This window comes from Ictidomys tridecemlineatus, chromosome 10, assembly GCF_052094955.1.
Source record: "Ictidomys tridecemlineatus isolate mIctTri1 chromosome 10, mIctTri1.hap1, whole genome shotgun sequence".
NCBI lineage: Eukaryota > Metazoa > Chordata > Mammalia > Rodentia > Sciuridae > Ictidomys > Ictidomys tridecemlineatus.
In genome coordinates, this window is record NC_135486.1 from 112,039,861 (window position 1) to 112,065,682 (window position 25,822).

The window sequence follows — 25,822 nt, forward strand, 5'->3', positions numbered from 1 at the left end:
GAGACCATGAGAAATAGTGTTGGAACTAATTACCTGAAGCTTCTTATGTTTTGTGTTTCTTTCTCACTAGCACCAAAATGTTTTTTATTTTCCCAGAATGGTTTGCATAAAAACAACACATTTTTCCTAGGACCACAAAAATTCTTCCTTGTTTTAGAAAGGGATGATCTAGACCCCATCTGTTTGTAATACTATTTCTGTCAGAGAGTCGAGTGAAAATTCTAGTTTTGAGACTGATATTTTTAGTTCTCCTAAATCTATATCTATTGGATGGCTGAGGGACTTAAAATTTTTAGAGTCTATGATAAGAGCTGCAGTTCCCAAAGCAGTATACTGATTTAGCTATTCCCATACCAGCCAGGAGGGGAACTAAAATGGGGGCAGCCTGTCTATGTTGATAAATCAGTGGGCCCTGGCCTTTTAATAAGCCCAGGTTCTTTTTCTTTTTCTCCATCAAAATAGTAGGTTACATAGTTCAGAAATGTTGACAGTTTTGAGATCAGGCAAGAAGTTTGAAGTGGGACTCAGGAAGCACAATTTTAGGCGAAAAGGGAGTTGTAGCACTTATAATTTGGGTTGTGGAAGCAAGTGTCTCTTTCTGGGAGATCACCCAGGGTGATCTTGAGGGTAGTTCCCCAGGTACATCTTTCTGAGCTAGACATATTGGCGAATATCTATACTGACCCTAATTTTTTCTCTAATGTTAGGCACCATTTACTACTGTATGAGAAAAGTGCAATGACAGTTCTAACTGCTTCAAGCTGAGAGGGAGCGATGTGCTGTGGGCAAACAGTTTGGAGTCCCTTTGTAGAAACTGAGAGGGTCAAGGAGTCCATGGTAAAAATCTGGTTCAGGAAGAACAGATTATAAATTCACCTGGGGGTGTGCACTTCTATGAGAGAAACAAAAAGACATGAGTACTGAAATAAGATTAATGCAAAATAGCAGTTGTAGCATCTGAAATATTTTCATGAATATTATGAAAATGATAGAAATTAATAAATGTTTACCAAGAGGCAGAAGACCCAAGAAATTGTTTTCATAACAAGGCCTAATGAAGCCTAATAAGGCCATTTTTTAGAGACAGAAATCTTTAACATTGTCAGAATTATCAGGAATGTAGACACAACATTTAGTTAAGTTAGTTAATGTCATCTTATTTTTGTAAAATATCTTTATTGGCATGACAATTCAGTAGAGATTTCTTTGTTACTTAGGGGAAGATAGTTATACTAGCAAACACTGATTAAGTCTACTTGTGTATGAGGTTAGGAAAATATGTAGGTCTTAAACTGACTAAAAGCTTCTGACTCTGGCAATGTTTATCATCAGGCATTCTTGCCTAAGAATTTTTCTTTTGTTGCCTCCAGTCTTACTTATTTTAAAGGGTGTTAACACAAGCGTACATTTTATGTTACATTAAAATAACTGTAGTTTATTTTAAAAGCCCAGGAATGGCTGTGCTTTGGTTTTTAACTGTTTTTGCTAGGTGAAGACCAACCTGGTCAAACTGACCTTTTTCCTATCTATTGGTAAGAGTCAGCTGAGTTTCCTTGGAGGACATTCTTGGGGAACTTGTGAGCAGCATTTCAGCTCTGCTAGTGCAATCTGCATTAGGATGGGTCAAGGTCTTGCTGACCATGTGGCTTCCCTTGGAAGCATCAGGCATGTCTCCCATTTTTAATGATCCTCCTCTTTTGCAGCGTGTACACTTGTTGGCTCTCTGTTCTTCAGTGGTCTCATTAATATCCTTTATCAGGAGAGTATGTGGCCCAGAGTTGCAAAGCTCTTCCTCCTGTCCTGGGTTCAGGCTGACTCAGTGGGCAAGAGCCAAATACTGTTTTTCTTGGCTCCTTTATTTTACCATTAATTTTTAAGTTTGAACTTTAACATCTAGGAAGTCAATTTTATCAGTCTTAAACTGAGAATATTCTGTTTTAACTTTAATGTTTATAACTTTAAAGTTTTTTTTACATAACACAATATCTTTATTTTATTTATTAACTTATTTAATGTTGAGGATTGAACCCAGTGACACACTCATGCAAGGCAAACACTCTTCTGCTGAGCCATAACTTTAGCCCCTTTACAGTTAGTTTCATCCCTTTTAATTATTATCTGTCTACAGATGATGGCTTAATATCTCAAACTAACTTAGGTTGTGTATATATGAAGTTTTACTTCTATAAAACATTAACAGGCATCTGTTATTATTAGTTGCAGAGGAGGCTGAACAAATGTTAGCTTTACTTGTTTGCCTCAAGTCTGAACACTTAACCCCACTCAAGTTTGAATACTCGACTTTCACCCATCTGATATAATGGAAACCCACATCTGAGCCCTGCCTATTTTGCCTGAAGGCAGAAGATGACACCCATAGCAACTATAGTGATATAATCACTATGTCAACAAGGCAGCTTGTAGACTCAGATCCCATTAGATTTTGGTTATAAAATCTCTCTTGCCAGGTCCCCCTCTCTTGTTCTTTATTTCTTTTCTCACTTTTGCTCTCTCTCATTCTCCCTCTCATTCTCTTTCTCTTTCTTTCCCTCTCTCATACCCTTTGTTTTTCCCTTCTCTCTCTCTCTCTCTCTCTCTCTCTCTCTCTCATTTCTTTCTCTCTCTCTCTCTCTCTCTCTCTCTCTCTCTCTCTCTCATTTCTTTCTGTCTCTATCTCTTTCTTTTTATCCCCTATTAATCAGACACTTGCAAAATAAAGGTTGTTCTGAGTGTCATGGTCACTTTTTTTTAATTATAATAAAAATACAAAGTGAAATTAACAATAGTAATAACATATCTAGCTTGTATATAATTTTGAACCTTGGCTGAGTTATATATTATATTTTTATTTGAAATCATAGTAATCTTTCAAATAAAATCAATCTTTGAATATAACTCTAAATTAAGTGAAATCTGGCCTACTTTGAAGTTATTTTGACATGCTGTAAGGTGGGAGGCAGAGCCTTATCTCAAGTAAGGAAGGGCTCTTCACAAATCTTAGGTGAAGTGTTTTATTTCTAAAGCTGATCTTTGTCTTTCTTTTTAGATATTATTTTATAATGTTTACATATACTGTTTTCTGACACTGTATGAATGTTAGCTAGCACAATATAACATACATCTGAAACATTAATTCAGAAAAGGCTTAGTGCTCTTTCTTTTAGGTGGAAATGTGGCAAAAATCTTTTATAATATTAACCTTTCAACTATCAGGCTCTCATTATTTTTTATAATACCTTTAAATTTTTATATCCCAGTATAAAAGGTAATATAAGGTTTGGTTACAAAACAACAAATAATATAAATAAATCCCCAGAAAAATCTATTATCCTTATAAGTTTAAATTAACATTACAGACAATTTTAGTTTGGAGAATACCAAATTGATAAAATGTTGCTTTAAACCTTTTACCTTAAAGACTTGCATACCAAAAGATATGAACCCATTCAATCTGTAAAGAAGAGTAATGTACCACATTTTATCAATGTTTCTGAATATAGTCTAAAAAGCCAATATTACCCTAATACAAACACCAAGCAAAGACAACACAGGAAATGGTTGTGTATTACACCAAATCCATAAAATAAAAAGTCAACACAGGGGATTGTTTCAATTGATGCAAAAAAAAAAAAAAACATTTGGTAAAAATCAAAACCAACCTTCCCCCCGAAAAAATAATCCCCAAAATCATTCTTTTGTGATAAAACACTCAGCAAATTAGGACTAGGATGAAATTTTATAAACCTGATAAAGGATATCTATGAAAACTTGTAGCTTAATAATTTAATATATTCATCCCAAATCAAGAACATGACAAGCATCCCTCTCTCACCACTTCTCTTGGAGTACTGTAAGTAATGACAAGTTCACCAGCATTTCATGATATAAGATCAGTACACAAAAATAAACTGCATTTCTCTACACTGTGATAAGCAACTCAAAAGAAAAACTAAGAAATTAAAAAATAATTCTATATTCAATGACATTAAAAAGAATAAAATACATAGGAATCAATTTAACAAAGGTGCAAGACAAGGACAATAATAGCTACAAAATATTGTTGAAATAAAAGAAAGAGGATCTACATGACTAGGAAAAACATCTCAGGTTTATGGATCAGAAAACTTAATATTGTCCAAATGGAAACAGTATTGAAATTGATTTTCAGATCCTAATGAACTTTGTAACAGAATCTTAGCTGGTTTCTTTGAGGAATTGGCAAGTTGATTTAAAATTCACATAGAATTCAAAGGGACACAGAATAGCTAAAATGATGTTGAAAAATGAGATTAAAGTTGTAGGACACACATTTCTTGATTTCAAAACCTACTCCAAAGCAAAAATAAAATGTGGTCCTACAAGATGGGTAAACATATAGATAAATAGAATAGGATTTAGAGTCTAGAAATTAACCCACATGTCTATAGCCCATAAAATTTTGAGAAATGTGCCCTTTCCAATGGATTGGAAGAAGGTTAAAAACCATTTGTTTTGGTATTTGGCAAAATAATAATAACAGCTTGAATATTTTGGAGCTCTATCATTGTATTCAAGATGTAAAAAAAAAAAAGTAAAATTGATTTTTTCGATCCTACCTTTTAGCTGATCAAATAACCCTGGAAACATTCTTAAACATTCTGCATGTTATATTCTTGTGTTGTTCTCTTTGCTACTAATTCTCTATTGTAATAGTAGGATGGTGACCTTTCAAAATAAGGATTCAGGGATTCGAAAAAGTGACCCATCACATTCTTTTTCAAAGAAAAAAAGTGGAAATATTAGGGGGGCTGTTGGGCTGAATGACTGGCATTCTCTTTCTTGTGATTAGAAGAGGTTCTGTCGGTTCCTTTTTTAGGGACCTAGATATTGCCTGAATCCTTGAAATAGCCGAATGTGTCTTCATGCATAGGTGTTTCTTCCCACAGCCCCAGGGGTTGAATTTCTCACCTGTAACCCTGCCCCTTTTGACCTTTTTTGTATGAAACATTTTAAAGAATGAGGGTCCCCCCCCAATAAAAGCTCACTTCTGAACAGGCTAGCTCTCTCTCTTGCCAGCCTCTGGTGACTTTCCTCACTCTTCCATTTGGGGAGCTTGAGGCCGAGAGCAGAGGAGCCATCCTGAATCTTGATTCAAAGGTAAAGTGTGTGTGTTTGTGTTTTATTTGGTATCCCAGGAAATTCCCACGAGTGACCTTAAGTTTAGCTGCCTGCACTGGTTGTGGGCAGCAGTATAAGACCAAGATTCTGTAACATAATCCAGAACACACACATGCACACTCATACACACACACACACACACACACACGCACACACACACGCACACACACACACACACATTAGATGCTAAGCTCCTGTTCTTAAACTCTGACTCATAAAATGAGCAGCAAAGCATATAAATCACACACATGCTCACACACATAACAACCCCATATATACAGACTCGCACACACACACACACACACACACACAAACACACATAATATGTATACATATACACACATACATACACATTTTTTAATGAGAGGAGACATAAATTTTGGTCCTTAATTTTAAAGTCTAGAAATTTTGGAATTTCAGAGTGATCATGATCATGAAGGAAGATTTTAGATTTCTCTTGTTTTGAAAAAGTATATTTCAATAATTTTAGCTGCTAGATCATTAGAGACAGAAAAAAATTTTTCTACAATTTGTTTTCTTGGATCAAAAGTTTCTTATCACTATGAACACATTATCCCATATTTCTGGCATCACATTTGGTCTCCACTCCTTATTTCCCCAGGGACTTAGTATAAATAAAATATCATCCTGGTTTCTACATCCTATGGCTTCATCCTGCACAATGTAAGACAAATTCCTTTGCCATTTGTAGCGCCCACCTCACTGTGGTTTCTCTCTGGTTTGGTGCATGCATCTTCTCATACATGAATTCCAGGTCCCAGTGCACTCTACTGCAAGACAAAGTTGGTTTATTACTCCCACTCTGAATCCTCTGTTTTATTTCTTTTTATTTTAAATTGTTATATATGACAGAAGAATGAGTTACAATTCATAGTACACATATAAAGCACATTTTTTACATATCCTTGGTTTTATAGGATAAAAGGTCTTCATATATGTATTTAAGGTAATGATATCCATCTCATTCCACCATATTTTTATTCCTCCATGCCCCCTCCTTAGCACTCCCACCCCTTTATTCTGACTAGAGTTTGTATAAATCCTCCCATGCTCCCCCCAAACCACATTATGAATTACCCTCTTTATATCAGAGAAAACATTTGACATTTGTTTTTCTGGGATTGGCTAACTTTACTGAGCATTATCTTCTCAAACTCTATACGTTTACCTGAAATATCATGATTTTATTCTCTTTTATTGCTGACTAATATTCCATTGTGTATATATATCATTTTTTGTTTATTCATTCATCTACTAAAAGGCATCTATGTTGGTTCCACAAATTGGCTATTGTGAGTTGTGCTGCTATACACTTTGATGTGGCTGTGTCCCTGAAGTACGCTGTTCTTAAGTCCTTTGGGTATAGACCAAGGAGAGGGATAGCTGGGTCAAATGGTTATTCTATGCCCAGATTTCCAAGGAATCTCCATACTATTGTTTATATTGGCTGCACCAATTTACAGTCCTATAAGCAATGTATGAGTGTACCTTTTTCCTCACAACCTAACCAACACTTATTGTTGTTTGTATTCTTAATAGCTGCATTCTGAATGGAGTGAGATGAAATCTTAGAGTAGTTTGATTTGTATTTCTCTAATTGCTACACATGTTGAACATTTTTTATATATTTGTTAGTTGATTATAAATCATCTTCTGAGAGGTGTCTCTTCAGTTCCTTGGCCCATTTATTGGGTGAGATATTAGTTTTTTGGTGTTTAGCTTTTTAAGTTCTTTATATACCCTAGAGATTAGTGCTCTATCTGCTGTGTGAGGTGTAAAACGTTGCTACCAAGATGTAGGTTCTCTATTCATCTCACTGATTGTTTCTCTTACTGAGAAGAAACTTTTAGTTTGAATCCATCCAATTATTGATTCTTCATTTTAATTCTTGTGCTATAGGAGTGTTATTAAGGAAGTTGGTGCCTAATCTGACGTGATAGAGATTTTGGCCTACTCTTTCTTATAATAGGCACGGTGACTCTGATTTAATTCCTAGGTCCTTGATTTAATTTGAGATGAGTTTTGTGCATGGTGAGAAATAGCATTTTAATTTCATTTTGTTGCATATGGATTGCCAGTTTCTCCAGCACCATTTGTTGAAAAGGTTTTGTTTTTCTCCAGTTTCTTTTTGGCGCCTTTGTCTAATGTAAGATGACTGCAATTATGTGGGTTAGTCTCTGTGTCCTCCATTCTGTACTATTGGTCTACCAGTCTATCTTGGTGCCAATATCATGCTGTTTTTGTTACTATTGCTCTGTAGTATAGTTTAAGTTCTGGTACAGTGATGCCACCTTTTATATTTTCTTGCTAAAAAGGGAAGATTAAAGGGAAGATCTAATTCTAAGACATCTAAAAGCAAAAAAGAAAAAAATAAAAGAGAGATTAGAAAAGGAAATTTAGAGTCAATCTTGAATTTCCTTGAAGTACTGTACATATTGAAGTCATTATCCTCTTTTTCTTTGAGATAAGATTTTACCATGTTCTCTATGTTGGGTATAGATTGAGGAGTGGGAAATCTGGGAGAAATGGCAGATATATCTTCTTAAAGGTCCTCAGAATTACTCCTGGATTTGTAATTCTCCTGCCTCAGCCTCCAGAGTGGTTGGGACTACAGGTGTGTGCCACAGTTTCACTAGTTGTCTTTGAGTAGAAATATGAAGAAAGTCTAGTTTTCTGTGTCATTTTCTCATGTGCATGAAGTGTTTTTGAAATCCTGCCAAATTTGAATCATTTCCTCCACCTGGATGTGAAAAAATCAAAGCTGAGAGAAAGTGAGTGAGTTTCCCAGGGACATTTTCAAGGACACTTCACTTATTTTTTCCCCAGATCTTTTTCATTTCTTTTATGAATCCTTCTAGAATCATGGGGAAAGTAGGAAATTAAAGGCACAAATCACCTCTTTAGTTAACCATGTTGATGTGATTAGTTTAGTTGGCTTCTTCACTATTGTGACCCTGACAAGAACCACTGGACTCACAGTTTCAGAGGTCTCAATTCATACACGACTTACTCTGTTGCTGTGGTCTGCAGTGAGGCAGAATAACATGGGAGAAGAGTGTAAAGGAATAAAGAAGTTTAGGACATGGCACTAGGAAGCAGACAGAAACTCCACTAACCAGGGACAAAAATGTATGCCCTGAAGCCAGGCCCTCAGAGACCAACCTCTTTCATCACTATCCTACCTACCTACAGTTGCACCCAGTTAATCCTTACTGAGGAAATAGTGTACTGAGTAGATTAAGGCTTTCACAATTCAATCATTTTATTTCTGAACTTTTTTCAATTGCCTCACACATGAGCTTCTGAGAGACACCAACACCATAACAGTGAGTTTCATGTATGTTTGGAGTGAGAAAGAATAAGTGAGGATTGACAAAATGGGGTCAACTTCCAGTTTTCCAGCTCAATGTGGAAAAGATGGAGAGATGCCACTCTACCCATGGGAGTCAGCAAATTAAGTACTCTAAGTTTTTGCTTCTAACACTTAAAAATAAATCTTCCTGTTGCTATGTTTCAGGGGTGATATTTTTAAGATTCACAGGGAGACCCCCAATTATGTGGATCTTACAGCCTGTCTAGTATACGGTTGAACTGAAAAATGTGAATAGGAAAATCATGCCTTTTCAGCAGGAATAGCAGTATGGAATTCTCAGATGGTCATTAGGTCTCAGAATTTTAGAATTAGAATATGATAAACAAGCCTTAGTTTTTGGGAGAGATAATCTGAGCATAGTGTAGCCTTTTTTCTGGCCTCTGGTTTTAAGCTCATGAATTTGTGTCCAATAATCAGGACCTGAGTCAAATACCTAAACAGGTTAGTCCCAAATGAAAGCCAAAAATTCACATTTCTTTTGGAACATTCCATTCAGTTGACTTAAATTTTAATAGGTTTTAAATCACCCAATTTCTGCTCATTTGACATTACTAAATGTGCCTTTGTTGAAAAAACAATACTCATCTTGTGTTTAATTATGAGAAATACATATATAAGAACTGTTTGATCTTATTCATACTTTTTTCCTTCTAAGACTTACAGACAGGGTATTATCTTTGGAGGATAATAAAAATGCAGAATGCTTTTGTTTCATCTCTCAAATCCTCTAAATGTACCTTCAGTAGTAAAACTTGAGTAGTGCCATAGAAATAACCACATATTTAGACATTAAGAAGTATTTTTTTATTTTTTTAATTGGTTGTTCACAACATTACAAAGCTCTTGACATATCATATTTCACACATTAGATTGTAGTGGGTTACGAACTCTCAATTTCACCCCAAATGCAGATTGCAGAATCACGTCGGTTACACATCCACGTTTTTACATAATGCCCTATTAGCAATTGTTGTATTCTGCTGTCTTTCCTATCCCCTACTATCCCCCCTCCCCTTCCCTCACATCTTCTCTCTCTACCCCATCTACTGTAATTCATTTCTCTCCTTGTTTATTTTCCCATTCCCCTCACAACCTCTTATATGTAATTTTGTATAGCAATGAGGGTCTCACTTCATTTCCATGCAATTTCCCTTTTCTCTCCCTTTCCCACCAATCTCATGTCTCTGTTTAATGTTAATCTTTTCTTCCTGCTCTTCTTCCCTTCTCTGTTCATAGTTGCTCTTATTATATCAAAGAAGACATTTGGTATTTGTTTTTTAGGGATTGACTAGCTTCACTAAGCAAAATCTGCTCTAGTGCCATCCATTTCCCTGCAAATTCTATGATTTTGTCATTTTTTATTGCTGCATAGTACTCCATTGTGCATAGATGCCACATTTTTTTATCCATTCATCTATTGAAGGGCATTTGGGTTGGTTCCACAGTCTACCTATTGTGAATTGTGCTGCTATGAACATCGCTATGGCAGCATCCCTGTAGCATGCTCTTTTAAGCTCTTCAGGGAATAGTCTGAGAAGGGCAATAACAGGGTCAAATGGTGGTTCCATTCCCAGCTTTCCCAGGAATCTCCAAACTTCTTTCCAAATTGGCCGCACCAATTTGCAGTCCCACCAGCAATCTACAAGTGTACCCTTTTCTCCACATCCTCGCCAGCACTTGTTGTTGTTTGACTTCATAGTGGCTGCCAATCTTACTGGAGTGAGATGGTATTTTAGGTGTTTTTGATTTGCATCTCTCTGAATGCTAGAGATGGTGAGCATTTTTTCATGTACTTGTTGATTGATTGTATATCCTCCTATGAGAAGTATCTGTTCAGGTCCTTGGCCCATTTGTTGATTGGGTTATTTTTTATCTTATTGTCTAATTTTTTGAGTTCTTTGTATACTCTGGATATTAGGGCTCTATCTGAAGTGTGAGGAGTAAAAATTAGGTCTCAGGATGTAGGATCCCTATTTACCTCTCTTATTGTTTCTCTTGCTGAGAAAAAAACTTTTTAGTTTAAGTAAGTCCCATTTGTTGATTCTTGTTATTAACTCTTGTGCTATGGGTGTCCTATTAAGGAATTTAGAGCCCGACCCCACAATATGAAGATCGGAGCCTACTTTTTCTTCTATCAGATGCAGAGACTCTGATTTGATATCAAGCTCCTTGATCCATTTTGAGTTAACTTTTGTGCAGTGTGAAAGAAAGGGATTCAGTTTCATTTTTTTTGCATATGGATTTCCAGTTTTCCCAACACCATTTGTTGAAGATGCTATCCTTCTTCCATTGCATGCTTTTAGACCCTTTATCAAATATAAGGTAGTTGTAACTTTATGGATTAGTCTCTGTGTCCTCTATTATACCGTTGGTCCACGTGCCTGTTTTGGTACCAGTACCATGCTGTTTTTGTAACTATTGCTCTGTAATATATTTTGAAGTCTAGTATCACTATACCACCTGATTCACACTTCCTGCTTAGAATTGCTTTTGCTATTCTGGGTCTTTTATTTTTCCATATGAATTTCATGATGGCTTTCTCCATTTCTTCAAGAAATGCCGTTGGGATTTTGATTGGCATTGCATTAAACCTATAGAGGACTTTTGGTAATATCGCCATTTTGATAATGTTAGTTCTGCCTATCCATGAACAGGGTATATTTTTCCATCTTCTAAGATTTACTTCTACTTCTCTCTTTAGGGTTCTGTAGTTTTCATTGTATAAATCTTTCACCTCTTTTGTTAGGTTGATTCCCAAGTATTTTATTTTTTTTGAGGATATTGTGAATGGAGTGTTTTTCCTCATTTTCGTTTCAGAAGTTTTGTTGCTGATATACAGAAATGCCTATGATTTATGCGTGTTGATTTTATACCCTGTTACTTTGCTGAATTCATTTATTAGTTCTAGTAATTTCTTTGTAGACCCCTTTGGGTCTTCTAGGTATAGAATAATGTCATCCGTAAATAGTGATAATATAAGTTCTTCTTTTCCTATTTTTATGCCTTTAATTTCTTTCGTCTGTCTAATTGCTCTGGCCACTGTTTCAAGAACTATATTGAACAGAAGTGGTGAGAGAGGGGCATCCCTGTCTCGTTCCAGATTTTCGAGTTAATGCCTTCAATTTTTCTCCATTCAGAATGATGCTAGCCTTAGGCTTAGCATAGATTGCTTTTACAATGTTGAGGTATGTTCCTGTTATCCCTAGTTTTTCTCGAGTTTTGAACATAAAGGGATGCTGTACTTTGTGGAATGCTTTTTTCGCATCTATTGAGATGATCCTATGGTTCCTATTTTTAAGTCTATTGATGTTGTGAATAACATTTATTGATTTCCGTATATTGAACCAGCCTTGCATCCCAGGGATGAATCCTACTTGATCATGGTGCACAATTTTTTCGATATGTTTTTGAATCTGATTCGCCAGAATTTTTTTGAGGATTTTTGCATCTAGGTTCATTAGAGATATTGGTCTGTAGTTTTCTTTCTTTGAGGTATCTTTGTCTGGTTTCAGAATCAGGGTAATGTTGGCCTCATAGAATGAATTTGGAAGAGCTCCCTCTTTTTCTGTTTCCTGAAATAACTTGAAAAGTATTGGTATTATTTCTTTTTAAATGATTTTGTAAAACTCCGCTTTATATTCATCTGGTCCTGGGCTTTTTTTTGGTTGGTAGTCTTTTGATGGCTTCTTCAATTTCATCCATTGATATTGGTCTGTTCAAATTGTGTGTATTCTCCTGACTCAGTCTGGGCAAATCATATGACTTAAGAAACTTATCGATGTCTTCACTATCTTCTATTTTATTGGAATAGAGGTTTTCAAACAATTTTTAATTGTCTTCTGTATTTCTGTAGCATCTGTTGTGATATTGCCTTTTTCATCCTGTATGTTAGTAATTTGAGTTCTCTCTCTTCTTCTCTTTGTTAGCATGGCTAAGGGTCTGTCAATCTTATTTATTTTTACGAAGAACCAACTTTCAGTTTTTCAGTTTTTTCAATAGTTTCTTTTGTTTCAATTGCATTGATTTCCGCTCTGATTTTAATTATTTCTTGCCTTCTGCTACATTTGCTGTTGTTTTGCTCTTCCTTTTCTAGGGCTTTGAGATGAAGTGTGAGCTCATTTATTTGTTGGTTGTTTCTGTTTTTGAGGAATGACCTCCAGGTGATGAATTTTCCTCTTAAAACTGCTTTCATTGTGTCCCATAGATTCCAATATGTTGTGTCTGTGTTTTCATTTATCTCTAAGAATTTTTTGATTTCGTTCTTTATATCTTCTGTAACCTATTGATCATTCAGTAACATATTGTTCATTTTCCATGTGATGTATGATTTTTTCTTTCTTTTTTTATCATTGATTTCCAGTTTCATTCCATTATGATTAGATAAAATGCATGGTATTATCTCCACCCCTTTATATTTACTGAGGTTTGCCCTATGGCATAATATATAGTCTATTTTGAGAAGTATCCATGGGCTGCTGAGAAAAAAAGTATATCCATTTGATGATGGTTGATATATTCTATATATGTCAGTTAAGTCTAGGTTATTGATTGTGGCATTGAGTTCTATAGTTTCTTTATTCAACTTTTTTTTGGAGGATCTGTCCAATGGTGAGAGAGGTGTGTTGAAGTCACTCATAATTATTGTGTTGTGGTCTATTTGATTCTTGAACTTGAGGAGAATTTGTTTTATGAACGTCACAGCACCATTATTTGGTGCATAAATATTGATAATTGTTATGTCTTGTTGGTGAATGGTTCCTTTTAACAGTATATAATGTCCTTCCTTATCCCTTTTGATTAACTTAGTCTTGATGTCGATTTTATTTGATATGAGGATGGACACCCCTGCTTGCTTACGAGGACTGTGTGGGTGGTATATTTTTTCCTATCGTTTCACATTCAGCCTGTGTATGTCTTTTCCAATCAGATGTGTCTCCTGGAGGCAGCATATTGTTGGATTTGTTGTTTTAATCCATGATACCAGCCTATGTCGCTTTATTGGAGAGTTTAAGCCATTAACATTTAGAGTTACTATTGATACATGGTTTGTATTTCCAGCCATGTTTGATTATTTATCTTTTTTAAAAAAAAGATAGTTTGTTTTTCCATGATTATCTTTCCCCTCGCCCTCTGTCTTTACCGAGGCACTTCCCACTGATGGTTTTGGTTATTGTTTTTCATTTCTTCCTCGTGTAATGTTTTGCTCAAAATTAGTGTCTACTAGGCATGCCCCCTAGTAGACACTAAGTAAATAACTGATTAAAAAAACTGATGCCTGTTTAACAAGTTCTCTACAATGTGGAGACTTCCAAAACATACTTCATACAAAATGTCTTTTTTTTTGTGAACTTCAGGTAGTTTTGCCATTGGGATTTGTGCAAAAATCTCTCTTTGCAGCAAGGGATGAAGAGTGGAAGAGACTTCGAGTCTTTCTGTCACCAGTATTCTCCAATGGGAAACTCAAGGAGGTAATAAACTTAGAGGACTTTAGTTAGAAACTTAAATAAGGATTTGGGGATGGGACATATGTGAGAACATCATCATTTTCCAAAGAATATTCCACTAAGTTTGAAATTCCTAATTAAAAAAAACTAAAAGTAAGTATCAGAAAGATCAATAGAGTAGAAAGAAGGGAACAGAGGGAAGGAAGAGAGGAATGAAAGGGGAAGTATTGGGACTGAGTTAGAACAAATTATTTTTCCATGCTTTTATAATTATTTCAAAAGGAAACATTGTTATGTATAAATAAAAAGAACTAATTAAAAATTTCAAATAATCTTTTGTCTTTATGTCCTAGAAGAGATATTATTTGATTCATTATAAATATCTCATACTTTATAATCCTGGGAAAACCAGAGCCTGGGAGACTCGATTCTCCTCTAATGGTGGGTGGATTTGTGTTTTGTGCTTAGATGATCCTTATCATTAACCAATATGGAGATGCATTGGTGAAGTATCTGAGCCAGGAAGTGAAGAAAGGGGAGCCTGTCACTGTGAAAGAGTAAGTAGCAGGCAGCTCTGGGGTTCTGAGCTGTTTTAAGACCTTCCAGCACCCTGCCAGAGAACTGAAATTACCACTGTTGAGCTAGTTCCTGACCAGACAAAAGTAAGTGTGTGGTGTCACAACCACAATGGGACACCCAAGGAGGAGAGGCTCCTAGGATGAGGCAGGGTGCTGGGACATCTGTGTACAAAAACAGAATTAGTTTATCTGCTTGATCATCAATGTGGATATTATGTAAGTCAAAACACATGTTTTACAATGAAGAACATAATCACTCAGAAGTTGAGGGTAGAGCCTAGGGAATGTTGGATGGGGGGAAGTTTCTGGTACCTATTGAGCAGGTATAGAAAGTTATAACAAAGAGCTAGGGTTGTAGTTCAGTGGCAGAACACTTGCCTAGCATGTGTAAGGCACTGAGTTTGATCCTCAACACCACTTAAAAATAAACTGAAAAAATAAAGGCATGCTGTCCTCTAAAACTAAAAAAAACATTATTTAAAAAAATTTAAAAAAGAAAAGTACAATGCAGGCTATGGAACAACAAATCTTTTCATGGTTGCACTGAGAATATCAGCAAAATACAAAATATGAAATATTCTCACCACTTCTTCCTCCAGTCTCAAGAGATATTAGGTCCTGAAAAGATATGGATTCCAGCTTCCATATCATTTGTTGTATAAAATGAGTTATATTGACCCATGAACAACCACTGATACTGTCTTGGGAAATCTGAGAGAATATGTTCCCCAAGTTGTGAGCTCATCAAAGTACATTTTGAGGAAATTTCTAATGTTTTAACTGAGGGTATTCTTACTCATTCTCTTTTGCCAGATTTTGCCCTTGGAGCCACTTTGGGTCCTGGAGTGCAGGACCTCTCAGGAGCTGTAGCAGTGTGTGCAGAGAAGGAGAGACAATGTTTCTGCCTCTCAGAACAGGGTGTTGCTTTTTTGTGATGTACTAGAGAGGAATCAGCTCTGGGCACAGACTGTGCTTAGGCAGGACCTAGGTCAAGGTCACCTAACTTGGATCCCCTACCAGGAGTCAATTATAACACCCTGGTCCTGCTGAAGCTCCATACTTAATCATCTTTTATCATCTACACTCCACTCACTGATGTAATTTATCTGATTATGGGTGTCTGTCTCTCTGTGACTGAACTTCTTGAGCTCACTACCCTAGTGTCCCTAACTCCCGTGGCACAGGGGCAGCTGCCTCATGGCATTTGATAGGAGCATGGACTAGTCATTTGATCAACAGATATTTCTGATAGTGTGTGAGTGTGCTCATATCACTTCTTCCAGCATGTGTAGTAGGAGAGTAAAGCAGTGCAGATTAAAATTTTACATTTCTTTCTCTACTCAGAATTTTGGGGAGCTACAGCATGGACGTGATAGTTAGCACATCTTTTGGAGTTAATGTCAATTCCCTCAACAATCCACAAGATCCATTTGTGAAAAAAGACAAGAAGGCCCTTGGTTCAGATGACTTCCATCAAATTTTTCTTATAATTAGTATGTGGATCACCATTTCTTTTTTTCTTTGAAAATAACAACTTCATTAAGATATTATTTACATACTATATGATTTCTTAAAATGTAAAATTCCGTAATTTTTAGCATGATAAATGATATGTGCAGCCCTCACCATTGTCAAAACTCAGAAAACTCATAATCTCTTAACTGTCATCTTTCAAAATCATTTACCCTAAACAGACACTACTGTATTTTCTATTTCTTTAGCTTTACATATGATGTATACATTATAAAAAATGGAGACATGGAATATGTGGTTTTTTGTGCTGCAAAGTGATATCATTTAGCATTTGTTTCCATGTGAAATATATATCAGTACTTCATGTTTATGGCCAAATAATATTCCATTGTACAGATATACAATTTAGTTATCCTTTCATCAGTTGATAGACATTTATGTTATTTTGACCTTTTGGCTATTATAAATGGTGCCATTATGAACATTAGTGTGAAACTTGTTTGTGAACTCTAGTTTCCAATTTCATCTGAGTGTATACTCAGGAGTGAAATTGCTGCCTTACAAAGTACTTCTGTCAGTGTTTTCCATAATAGCTGTACCATTTAATATTCTTACCCAAAGTGTATGCGGGTTCCAATTACTTCACTTATTTTCTAACACTTCCTGTTTCCATCTCTTATATTAGACATTTTAGTGGATGTGAGATGGCAACTTATGTGGTTTTGATTTGCATTTTTCTGTTGGTTACTAATAACAAGCAATGTTAATCATTTTTATTTGTGCTTTTTAGATATGCATGACATATTTGTAAAAACATAAAGTATACCTTATTCTAAATAGGATGTCAGGCTTGTGGAGGTACATGATGTGGAGATTCACTATGAGGTATTCATCTATGTATATAGGAAAGATAATTCAGGTTCATTATTTTAAAGAATGTCTATCCATATCTTTCCCCACAATTACCTGAAGCATTTGTCTTTCTGTTTTGAGGCTTAAGAATTTTACTGGTGTGATTCTGTACCATGTACAACCAGAGGAAGAAAATCTTGTGTTCCATTTGTGTACAATGTGTCAAAATGCATTCTACTGTCATGTATAACTAATTGGAACAAATTAAAAATAAAAGAAAAAATAATTTCTAAATAATTTAATTGAAAAAATACTTCTTCATGTATTCCTTTCACAGTTTCTTATCAGATTATGATTTGTAAGATGTTTTTCCTATTCTATAGATATATTATTACTTTCTTGATAGTGTCCTTTGAAGCACAAAGTTTTTAGTTTTTTGCAGTTTATTCCTATCATGGGGGGTACTACATATCGAAACCATTAAAATGAAAGAGCTGGATTTCAAAATCTTAAAATTTATTAATCTCAAAGCTATAGTGTTCACAAAAGAAAAGCAATTGACGGTAGATGCATGCAATTGGATGCCATTTATATAAATGTTAGAAACTAAACAGGTCTTGGAAACTTAATATTTAAATGATATATGATTTATGTCATTTCCTTTTATTGTTTGTACTTTAAGTATAAAATATAAGAATTGATTGAAACCATGTAGACTTACGTACTTTTTATGGTTTACTACTAAAAATTGTAGTTTAGCTCTCATATTAAGTTTGCCCAAAGATTTTAATTTAAGTTTAACATTCAGGGCCATGTGAGGACAAGATGTTATTCTTTTGCATGTGGCTATATAGTTGTTCCAGCACCATTTTTTGAAGAGTGTCTGCCCCATTCAATGGAAGGGCACATTTCTCAAAATTCCATTGGCCATAGACATGTGGGTTAATTTCTAGACTCTAAATCCTATTCTATTTATTTATATGTTTACCCATCTTGTAGAACCACATTTTATTTTTGCTTTGGAGTAGGTTTTGAAATCAAGAAATGTGTGTCCTACAACTTTAATCTCATTTTTCAACATCATTTTAGCTATTCTGTGTCCCTTTGAATTCTATGTGAATTTTAAATCAACTTGCCAATTCCTCAAAGAAATCAGCTAAGATTCTGTTACAAAGTTCATTAGGATCTGAAAATCAATTTCAATACTGTTTCCATTTGGACAATATTAAGTTTTCTGATCCATAAACCTGAGATGTTTTTCCTAGTCATGTAGATCCTCTTTCTTTTATTTCAACAATATTTTGTAGCTATTATTGTCCTTGTCTTGCACCTTTGTTAAATTGATTCCTATGTATTTTATTCTTTTTAATGTCATTGAATATAGAATTATTTTTTAATTTCTTAGTTTTTCTTTTGAGTTGCTTATCACAGTGTAGAGAAATGCAGTTTATTTTTGTGTACTGATCTTATATCATGAAATGCTGGTGAACTTGTCATTACTTACAGTACTCCAAGAGAAGTGGTGAGAGAGGGATGCTTGTCATGTTCTTGATTTGGGATGAATATATTAAATTATTAAGCTACAAGTTTTCATAGATATCCTTTATCAGGTTTATAAAATTTCATCCTAGTCCTAATTTGCTGAGTGTTTTATCACAAAAGAATGATTTTGGGGATTATTTTTTCGGGGGGAAGGTTGGTTTTGATTTTTATCAAATGTTTTTTTTTTTTTTGCATCAATTGAAACAATCCCCTGTGTTGACTTTTTATTTTATGGATTTGGTGTAATACACAACCATTTCCTGTGTTGTCTTTGCTTGGTGTTTGTATTAGGGTAATATTGGCTTTTTAGACTATATTCAGAAATGCTCTTTTAATTTTGGAAGTGTTTATGAATAATTGGTATTAGTTCTTTATTTTGTAGAATCTACTATTAAAACAATCCAGATCTGGGCTTGTATTTGCGAATAATTTTCTATTACTAATGCAATCATGTTACATTTTACAAGTTTATTCAGGTTGTATATTTACTTCTCGATCAATTTCTGTAGTTTGTGTCTTTTAGGATTTTCTGCACAAATTATATGTGAATAATCAAATTGTTAGAATTCTTTCATAATTCCTCTCCAATCTTAATAATAAATTCTCCTTTCATTTCTCTTGCTCTTCATTTCTTTTTAATATTTATTTTATTTTTTTAATTAACATGTATGAGTTATGCAAATAAATGCGGTTCCCTGTGATGTCTCAATACATATACACAGCATACACAAATTAAATAGAGCCTTTCTTTATCCACCTTCTGCCATAGCCCTTCCTAACCTTTAATAATCACTATTACACATTCAGGTCAAATATTTTTACCTTCCACATATGAGAAAGAACATGTGGTACTTGTACTGATGTGTCTAGTTTAGTTCATAAGCTGAATGTCGTCTAATTCCATCCAGTTTTAGCTAAAAAATACAGGATTTCATTCTTCTTTATGGATGAATGTTCCATTGGGCATATATGTATGTGTGGGTATATATATTTTTTATTTTAATATATATTATAAATACATAAATTTTATGATATTATATATATATATATATATATATATATATATATATATATATATATATATATTTGTTACTTTCTTTATCCATGCATTGATGGATACCTAGATATAATGCACATCTCATGTATTCAGAATAATATAGAAATAAATCTGGATGTACAGATGTTCCAATCATTTAGAAAAAAAAAGATTAATATAAAATATGTTTTATATATCTATAGAGTATTACATTTATAAATGATATATAATTCCATAATATAACAAATTTTAAAAAACTTAATGACCAAACCCCCAAGTAATCCAGTTTAAAAATAGAAAAATGCTCCAAATAGTTATTTCTCAAAAACAAAAAATACAAATGACTTAAAAATACAGGAAAAAACTATTCAATATCACTTGGTGTCAGGGAAATGCAAATTAAAACTACAATAAAACATCATCTCACCCTGGTTAGAATGACCATCGTCAAAAAAAGAAAGAATGAATGAAAAAATAACAAATGCTGGTTAGATATGGAGAAAAAGTTCTTGTACATATTGTAAGTAGGAATGTACACCATTCTGGAAAAGAGTGTGAAGGACCCCAAAATAAATAAAAGTAGATATACCTTGTTATCACGATGCCCATTTCTAGTACATATTGAGAGGAAATATCATCATATGAAACTGTTACCCCTTTGTATATCTTGGTCATTTTGGCTAATGATTTGGCGATTTTTATGACATTTTCAAAGGGGTAATGTGACTTATAGACACCTTTTGTTTTTGTCAATTTTATTTCTTTTCTATTTCATTTGTTTCAACTTGGGTTTTATGATTTTCTTCCTTATCCTTGCCTTTTGTTTAATTTCCTCTTTTCACCATTTTATGATTTAACTTAGACTATTGACTTGAGAACTATCTTTTATAAAACCTATACATCTGTAGCTGTATGTTTATGAGCGCTGCTTTTGCTACTTCTCCTAAGTGTGATATAACATGTCTTCACCTTAATTCACCTAAAACAACTTCTAGTTGCCTTTGGATACCATCTTTCATGCTTGACAGTTGTATCTGGAAGTTTTATGGTTAATTTGCATTTTTGTCTGAGTTTCCTGATTTTCCATCTGTTATTGATTTCTGGTTTCAGTTCTTGACAGCTGAGGAACATAGGCCAAATTGTACCTATCCTGCCTACTTTTCCTTGAATGCATAATTAAATATAGCACAGACTATGAACTGGTTTATCCAGAGATTCTATTCCAATAAACAAAAGGATAAGGGGCCAGGGAATTTAATCCTCTTCCTTTGCTCAGTCCAGTGGCATTGATGGGGCCACTGATCACCTGCTATGGTGGCTGCAACCCCATGTATGAAGTGCCCTTGCTCAGACATGAATCAGACACCAGGTACTGGCCACAGGGGGAATGGCTTCTGGTTGAGAAAACTGATGATTTTTCTCTTTTGTATTTTTTAGAAAATGATCAATGTTCCTGGGATGTTGCCTTTTCATCAAGGTTTCTCTTTATTTTCTCTTTCACTTTCTTTCTAGTGATATTTCCATTCCTTAGACCAGTGATTCAAGCATTAAATGTCTGCAGGTTTTCAAAAAGTGTTCTGGATTTTTTTAAAAATGCTGTAATGAGGATGAAACAAAAACGCCTAGAAAATAAAGAAAAGGTAAAACCTGGTGGTGGTGATATGACGATGTTCGCTTTCTGATCATTGATTTGCCGTGTACATCTGACTTGTTAATATATAAATATACATGTAATTTTTGTAAGTGGTGCTGGGGATTGAACCCAAGGCCTCATATATGCTAGGCAAGTACTGTTATCACTGAGCTTCATTCCCCAGCCCCTCTGTACATTTATTAAAGTTGATGAAAAACTTTAAGGTTTGCACTGGAGAATTTTTACATTTTGGTTAGAATGAAGATCAAATTTAAAAAAGGCAAACTGATAATGAGTAAGATTGACAATTTTTGATACAATAATAGATGTGATGTTATGTCTTGAAAGAAATATCATTCAAATAAAACCTTATCATTTCCCTCTCATTCAGTAAACTGTCAAAATAAAAATCCTATTTCAAAATGATTTTACTGTTAACATAAAATATCCTTCTACCTAATCTGATATGACTATTCTATATATAAACTAAGAGATCATCATTTTTCCCAAGTAGATTAAATAAAATAAGCAACCCTTTCCTCATTAAGGGAGAAAAATACTTTTATTGCATTTTGTGTGAAATATATTCTGTTTCTACTGAGTCATACTCCTTCATTTATATCCAGTTATTTAAATACTGAGATATGATTTTAGGAATTATCCACACCTCATGTTTGATAGGAGGACGATAATGAAATAAACACTTAATTTGTGTAATATAAATATACAAATTCTTATCAGCATTAAGAAGAAATGCAAAAGAATGGCAGTGTGTGTTCCTGAGAGTTGTCCACATGGTCATTTTTGGTCTTTATCCTATTTCACTCCACAGTCCATACTGCCTTGGTTCACAGCTGGTCATTGTTCCTGGTTACTTGGGTGACCCAAACCTTCTTCTCTGAAGTATCTGAGCCCTTATCAGTGTGACCTGACTTGGGCTTTAGTTTCCTATTGCCCTCCATCACAGGACCTGGGAGTTTGAAGAGGTACCGAGAAACTGTCCTATGTCACACTTGCTCTTTCTCTCTGTATTGTGTAGTAGCAACTCAGTTTTCCTTCCTAGTAAGAATCAATCACTCCATGCCACAGAGTGACCTTCTTCTTCACCTGTTGATTCAGCTATAATTAGCATCCTAAAGTAGCTACCTCAACTCTCAGGGATAAACTTTACCCTTGATGCCATGTCCTGTTTGTTCACGGATCTATTGGGCAGATGCCAGGACTGAGTGAGGAAACAGGGGCTGATATCCAAAGTTCAGGTTAACCCTTTATGCATAAGAATCTCTATCCAGTGGGTGATAGTAATGAGTATTTCTTTCTTGTTTCCATAAGAAAATGGAATCACTTTGTGTCTGGGTGGAAGAATCTCTCCCTTTGTGGCTAAAAGTTTTCTAAAGCAGCAGAACAGAAATGTTAGTGGTTCATAGACATCAATCTTATAGGGAGAGAACACACTCTCATTTCTATCCACTAAATTCTTGGGGGTCTGATCCTATGAATTCTTGCTGTGGGAGAAGCAGTACCATAAATTAGATGCAGACATCGAGCATGTATCACATCCTGAAGGACATTGCTCCAGCAATGAGAGGTGTTGTCATCTAGGTGTTACTTGAGGTAGAGTCTTCCAAGCGTATTTTACCATTCTATCAGGTTCTGTGTTTCAGGAAGATAAAGGACCTATGTTAATTATAACAAATCCCATGAACACAGGCCACATTACACAGTTGTTTGCTGTGAATGGAGCTCCTTGTTCAGAAGCAATGCTGCATTGAATACACTTATGGTAAATAAAGCATTCTGTGAGTCCAGAGATGGTAGTTCTGGCAGCAGCATTTCAGGAGAGGAAGTAAAATCCATACCAAGAGTGAGTCCAGAAAAAAAAGGAGTGTCCCTTTCATGTTGAATGTGGTCCAATGTCATCAATGTGCTATGCAGTGGCTGGCTGATCACCCCAGGGAATGGTGCGATGTTGGGAACTCACGATTGTCTTTGCTGTTAGCCATGGGTATTCAGCAGTGGCTTCAGACAGATTGGCCTCGGTGAGTGTAAGTTTATCATGATGAATCCAGGGATAAACTTTACCCCTGATGCCATGTCCAGTTTGTTCATGGATATATTGGGCAGATGCCAGGACTAAGTGAGAAAACAGAGGCTGATATCCAAACTACTGGTTAACCCTTTTTGGAATAAGAATCTCTATCCCATGGGTGGTTTTCATAAGAATATTTTTTTATATATATTATCCAGAAAATTTTGAAGTTCCAGGATATTAAAGGGAAAACATGTATCAGAGGAATGAATGCCTCCCCTAGGCAACGTAAAGAACTTTGGGTTTTTTTCTGGAGAAAGGGTTAAGATGTTTGCCTTCATGCTGCATGTATTGTATTTAGTTACACAGGTATCATTTTTGTATTTGGAGGTTAACCTGACTGATGGAGGTGTGCATGTGTACCAAAAGGACAGAAGATGGCCTGCAGTGATTTTGCGATGTGTGACGTTTTCTAGGATGAACTACATCTCACCAAATTCCCTCTAATCCATCGTTTCTGTTTAAGGTGGGTCTCAAGAGGAGCTTCCTGGGAGATTAGAGGGCAGAAGGGAAGCAGCCATCCTGTGGTACTAATACATTTTTGCTGGTCTGGTGGCTCACACCTCACTGGTAGGGAGCAGTGGCTGGGCCTGCAGTTACTCTATCTTCCCCAGGCTTCTTCCTTAGGCTCTTGGAATTCTGGGCTAGGGGTGTGCATTCAGCTTCATTAGAAATCTGACCTAAATTTCCAATGTGCCTGAATGAACATACCATATGGATCTCATCTTTATGTATAGCCACAAGTAACTAATAAAAAAAACCATAAATAAATAGCAGATCATAAGAGAAGAGGGAAGGAATCAGAGGAAGGGAGGAGGACAGGGAAAGGGGAAGTATGGGGACTGAATTGAGGCCTATTTAATGCTTTTTAATTATGTCAAAAGAAACCCTAATATTTTGTAGATTTCAAAAGAGCCAATACAAAAAGAAGAACCTTAGTGCCTAATTCTATAGGCAAACAGACTGACTCTTTTTGTTTTCTCTTGTGGGGTCACAGCTCATGCTTTGGGATTTCGTCTGTCTCTTGTCTGCCCTGCTTTGTACTGTCTTTCCTTTCTACTGCTTGTCCTTTCGACTTTAAGTTTCCACATCAGACTTAAACATGACAGCAGTATACCAACTCCTTAACCAGCTTTCACAAAGAAATAAGGCCAAAGTTCTGTAACACAACCATTAACAATTACATGCATAACTAGAAACATCTTAGTGGTTCAGCTGCTCTTGTTAGAACCTGCCTGGTAAAATAGGAAACATAATCCAACAACCATACAAACACAGACACACACTAACACAAATCATACACATGATTACTCACACATAGGCCTATATTTAGTAAGAAGAGTCATAAATTCTGGGCCTTAATAGAGTCTTGAAATTTCAAATGACCATGATCGTGATGACAAATTTTAGGTTTGTCTTGTTTTGAAAAAAAAATTAATTTTAATAATTTCAGTTTCTGGATACTTACAAATAGAGAATAAATATCTTCACAAATGTTTTCTTGGATCAAGAGAGCTTATCACCCTGTACACAGGATCCCATATTTCTGGCATCACACTTTGTCTCCACTCCCTGTTTCCCCAAAGACTTTGAAGGGACCATGTGGCTGAGGAATCAGACCTCTCTGGCAGACTTCATCCTTGAAGGGCTCTTCGATGACTCCCCGACCCACCTTTATTTTTTCTGCCTGACCATGGTGGTCTACCTTGTTGCACTGAGTGGCAACACCCTAACCATCCTCCTCATCTGTGTGGATCGTGGGCTTCACACCCCCATGTACTTCCTGCTCAGCCAACTCTCCCTCATGGACCTGATGCACATCTGCACAACCATCCCCAAAATGGCTACAAACTACCTGTCTGGCAGCAAGTCCATCTCCTTCTTGGGATGTGCCACCCAGCACTTCCTCTATTTGTCTCTGGGTGGGGCTGAGTGTCTTCTGCTAGCTCTCATGTCCTATGACAGGTATGTTGCCATCTGTCATCCTCTGCGTTACACTGTGCTCATGAGCAGGAAGGTGGCACTGATGATGGCCCTCACCTTATGGTTGGAGGCATCTCTGAACTCCCTAATTCACACAGTCATCTTGATGCACTTTCCCTTCTGTGGATCTCGGAAAATGTACCACTTCTACTGTGAGTATCAAGCTGTTGTGAAGTTGGTATGTGGTGATGTCACCATCTATGAGACCACAGTGTATATCTGTAGTATCGTGCTTCTTCTCCTCCCCATCATCCTGGTTTCTACATCCTATGGCTTCATCTTGCACAGTGTCATTGAGATGCATTCAGCTGGGAGTAAAAGAAATGCTTTTGCCACTTGTAGCTCCCACTTCATTGTTGTCTCTCTCTGGTTTGGTGCCTGCATCTTCTCATACATGAGGCCCAGGTCCCAGCGCACTTCACTGCAAGACAAAGTTGGTTCTGTGTTCTATAGCATTATTACTCCCACTCTGAATCCTCTGATTTATACTCTCCGGAATAAGGATGTAGCTAAGGCTCTGAGGAGAGTGTTGAGGAGAGGTATTATCACCCAATGACTACACCTGTAGTTGGCTCAAGTATAGAGTGTTATTATGGGTAAACCTCTAAGAATTTTTAAGAATCCAGATCCATGACGTACTC

The 25,822-nt window shown here is 35.7% G+C and overlaps 2 protein-coding genes and 1 pseudogene across 3 annotated transcripts in view; 2 read left to right on the top strand and 1 right to left on the bottom strand.

The window, feature by feature from the left end:
• The first annotated feature begins 14,427 nt into the window (after positions 1-14,427).
• The window catches only part of LOC144367625 (cytochrome P450 3A11-like), a 492,905-nt gene continuing 481,510 nt past the window's right edge, over positions 14,428-25,822 (top strand). Inside the window, exons 1-3 of the mRNA XM_078024712.1 lie at positions 14,428-14,552; positions 15,918-16,066; positions 20,989-21,116. Coding sequence (XP_077880838.1) covers positions 14,464-14,552; positions 15,918-16,066; positions 20,989-21,116 — 366 coding nt within the window. The 5' untranslated portion in view covers positions 14,428-14,463. The remainder of the gene's footprint in view (positions 14,553-15,917; positions 16,067-20,988; positions 21,117-25,822) is intronic.
• Positions 24,506-25,822, bottom strand: part of LOC144364731 (cytochrome P450 3A4-like) — a 382,460-nt pseudogene continuing 381,143 nt past the window's right edge. Inside the window, exon 5 of the transcript XR_013427180.1 lies at positions 24,506-25,602. The product of XR_013427180.1 is annotated as a cytochrome P450 3A4-like (transcript). The remainder of the gene's footprint in view (positions 25,603-25,822) is intronic.
• On the top strand, positions 24,710-25,737 carry LOC101975683 (olfactory receptor 2AE1-like). The gene has a single exon (XM_078024767.1). The coding sequence runs from the start codon at positions 24,799-24,801 to the stop codon at positions 25,735-25,737; it is 939 nt and encodes a 312-aa protein (XP_077880893.1). The 5' UTR covers positions 24,710-24,798.

Excerpts from the sequence above, each read along its gene's own strand:
- LOC101975683 (XM_078024767.1), top strand. The coding sequence starts at position 24,799 with ATGTGGCTGAGGAATCAGACCTCTCTGGCAGACTTCATCCTTGAAGGG.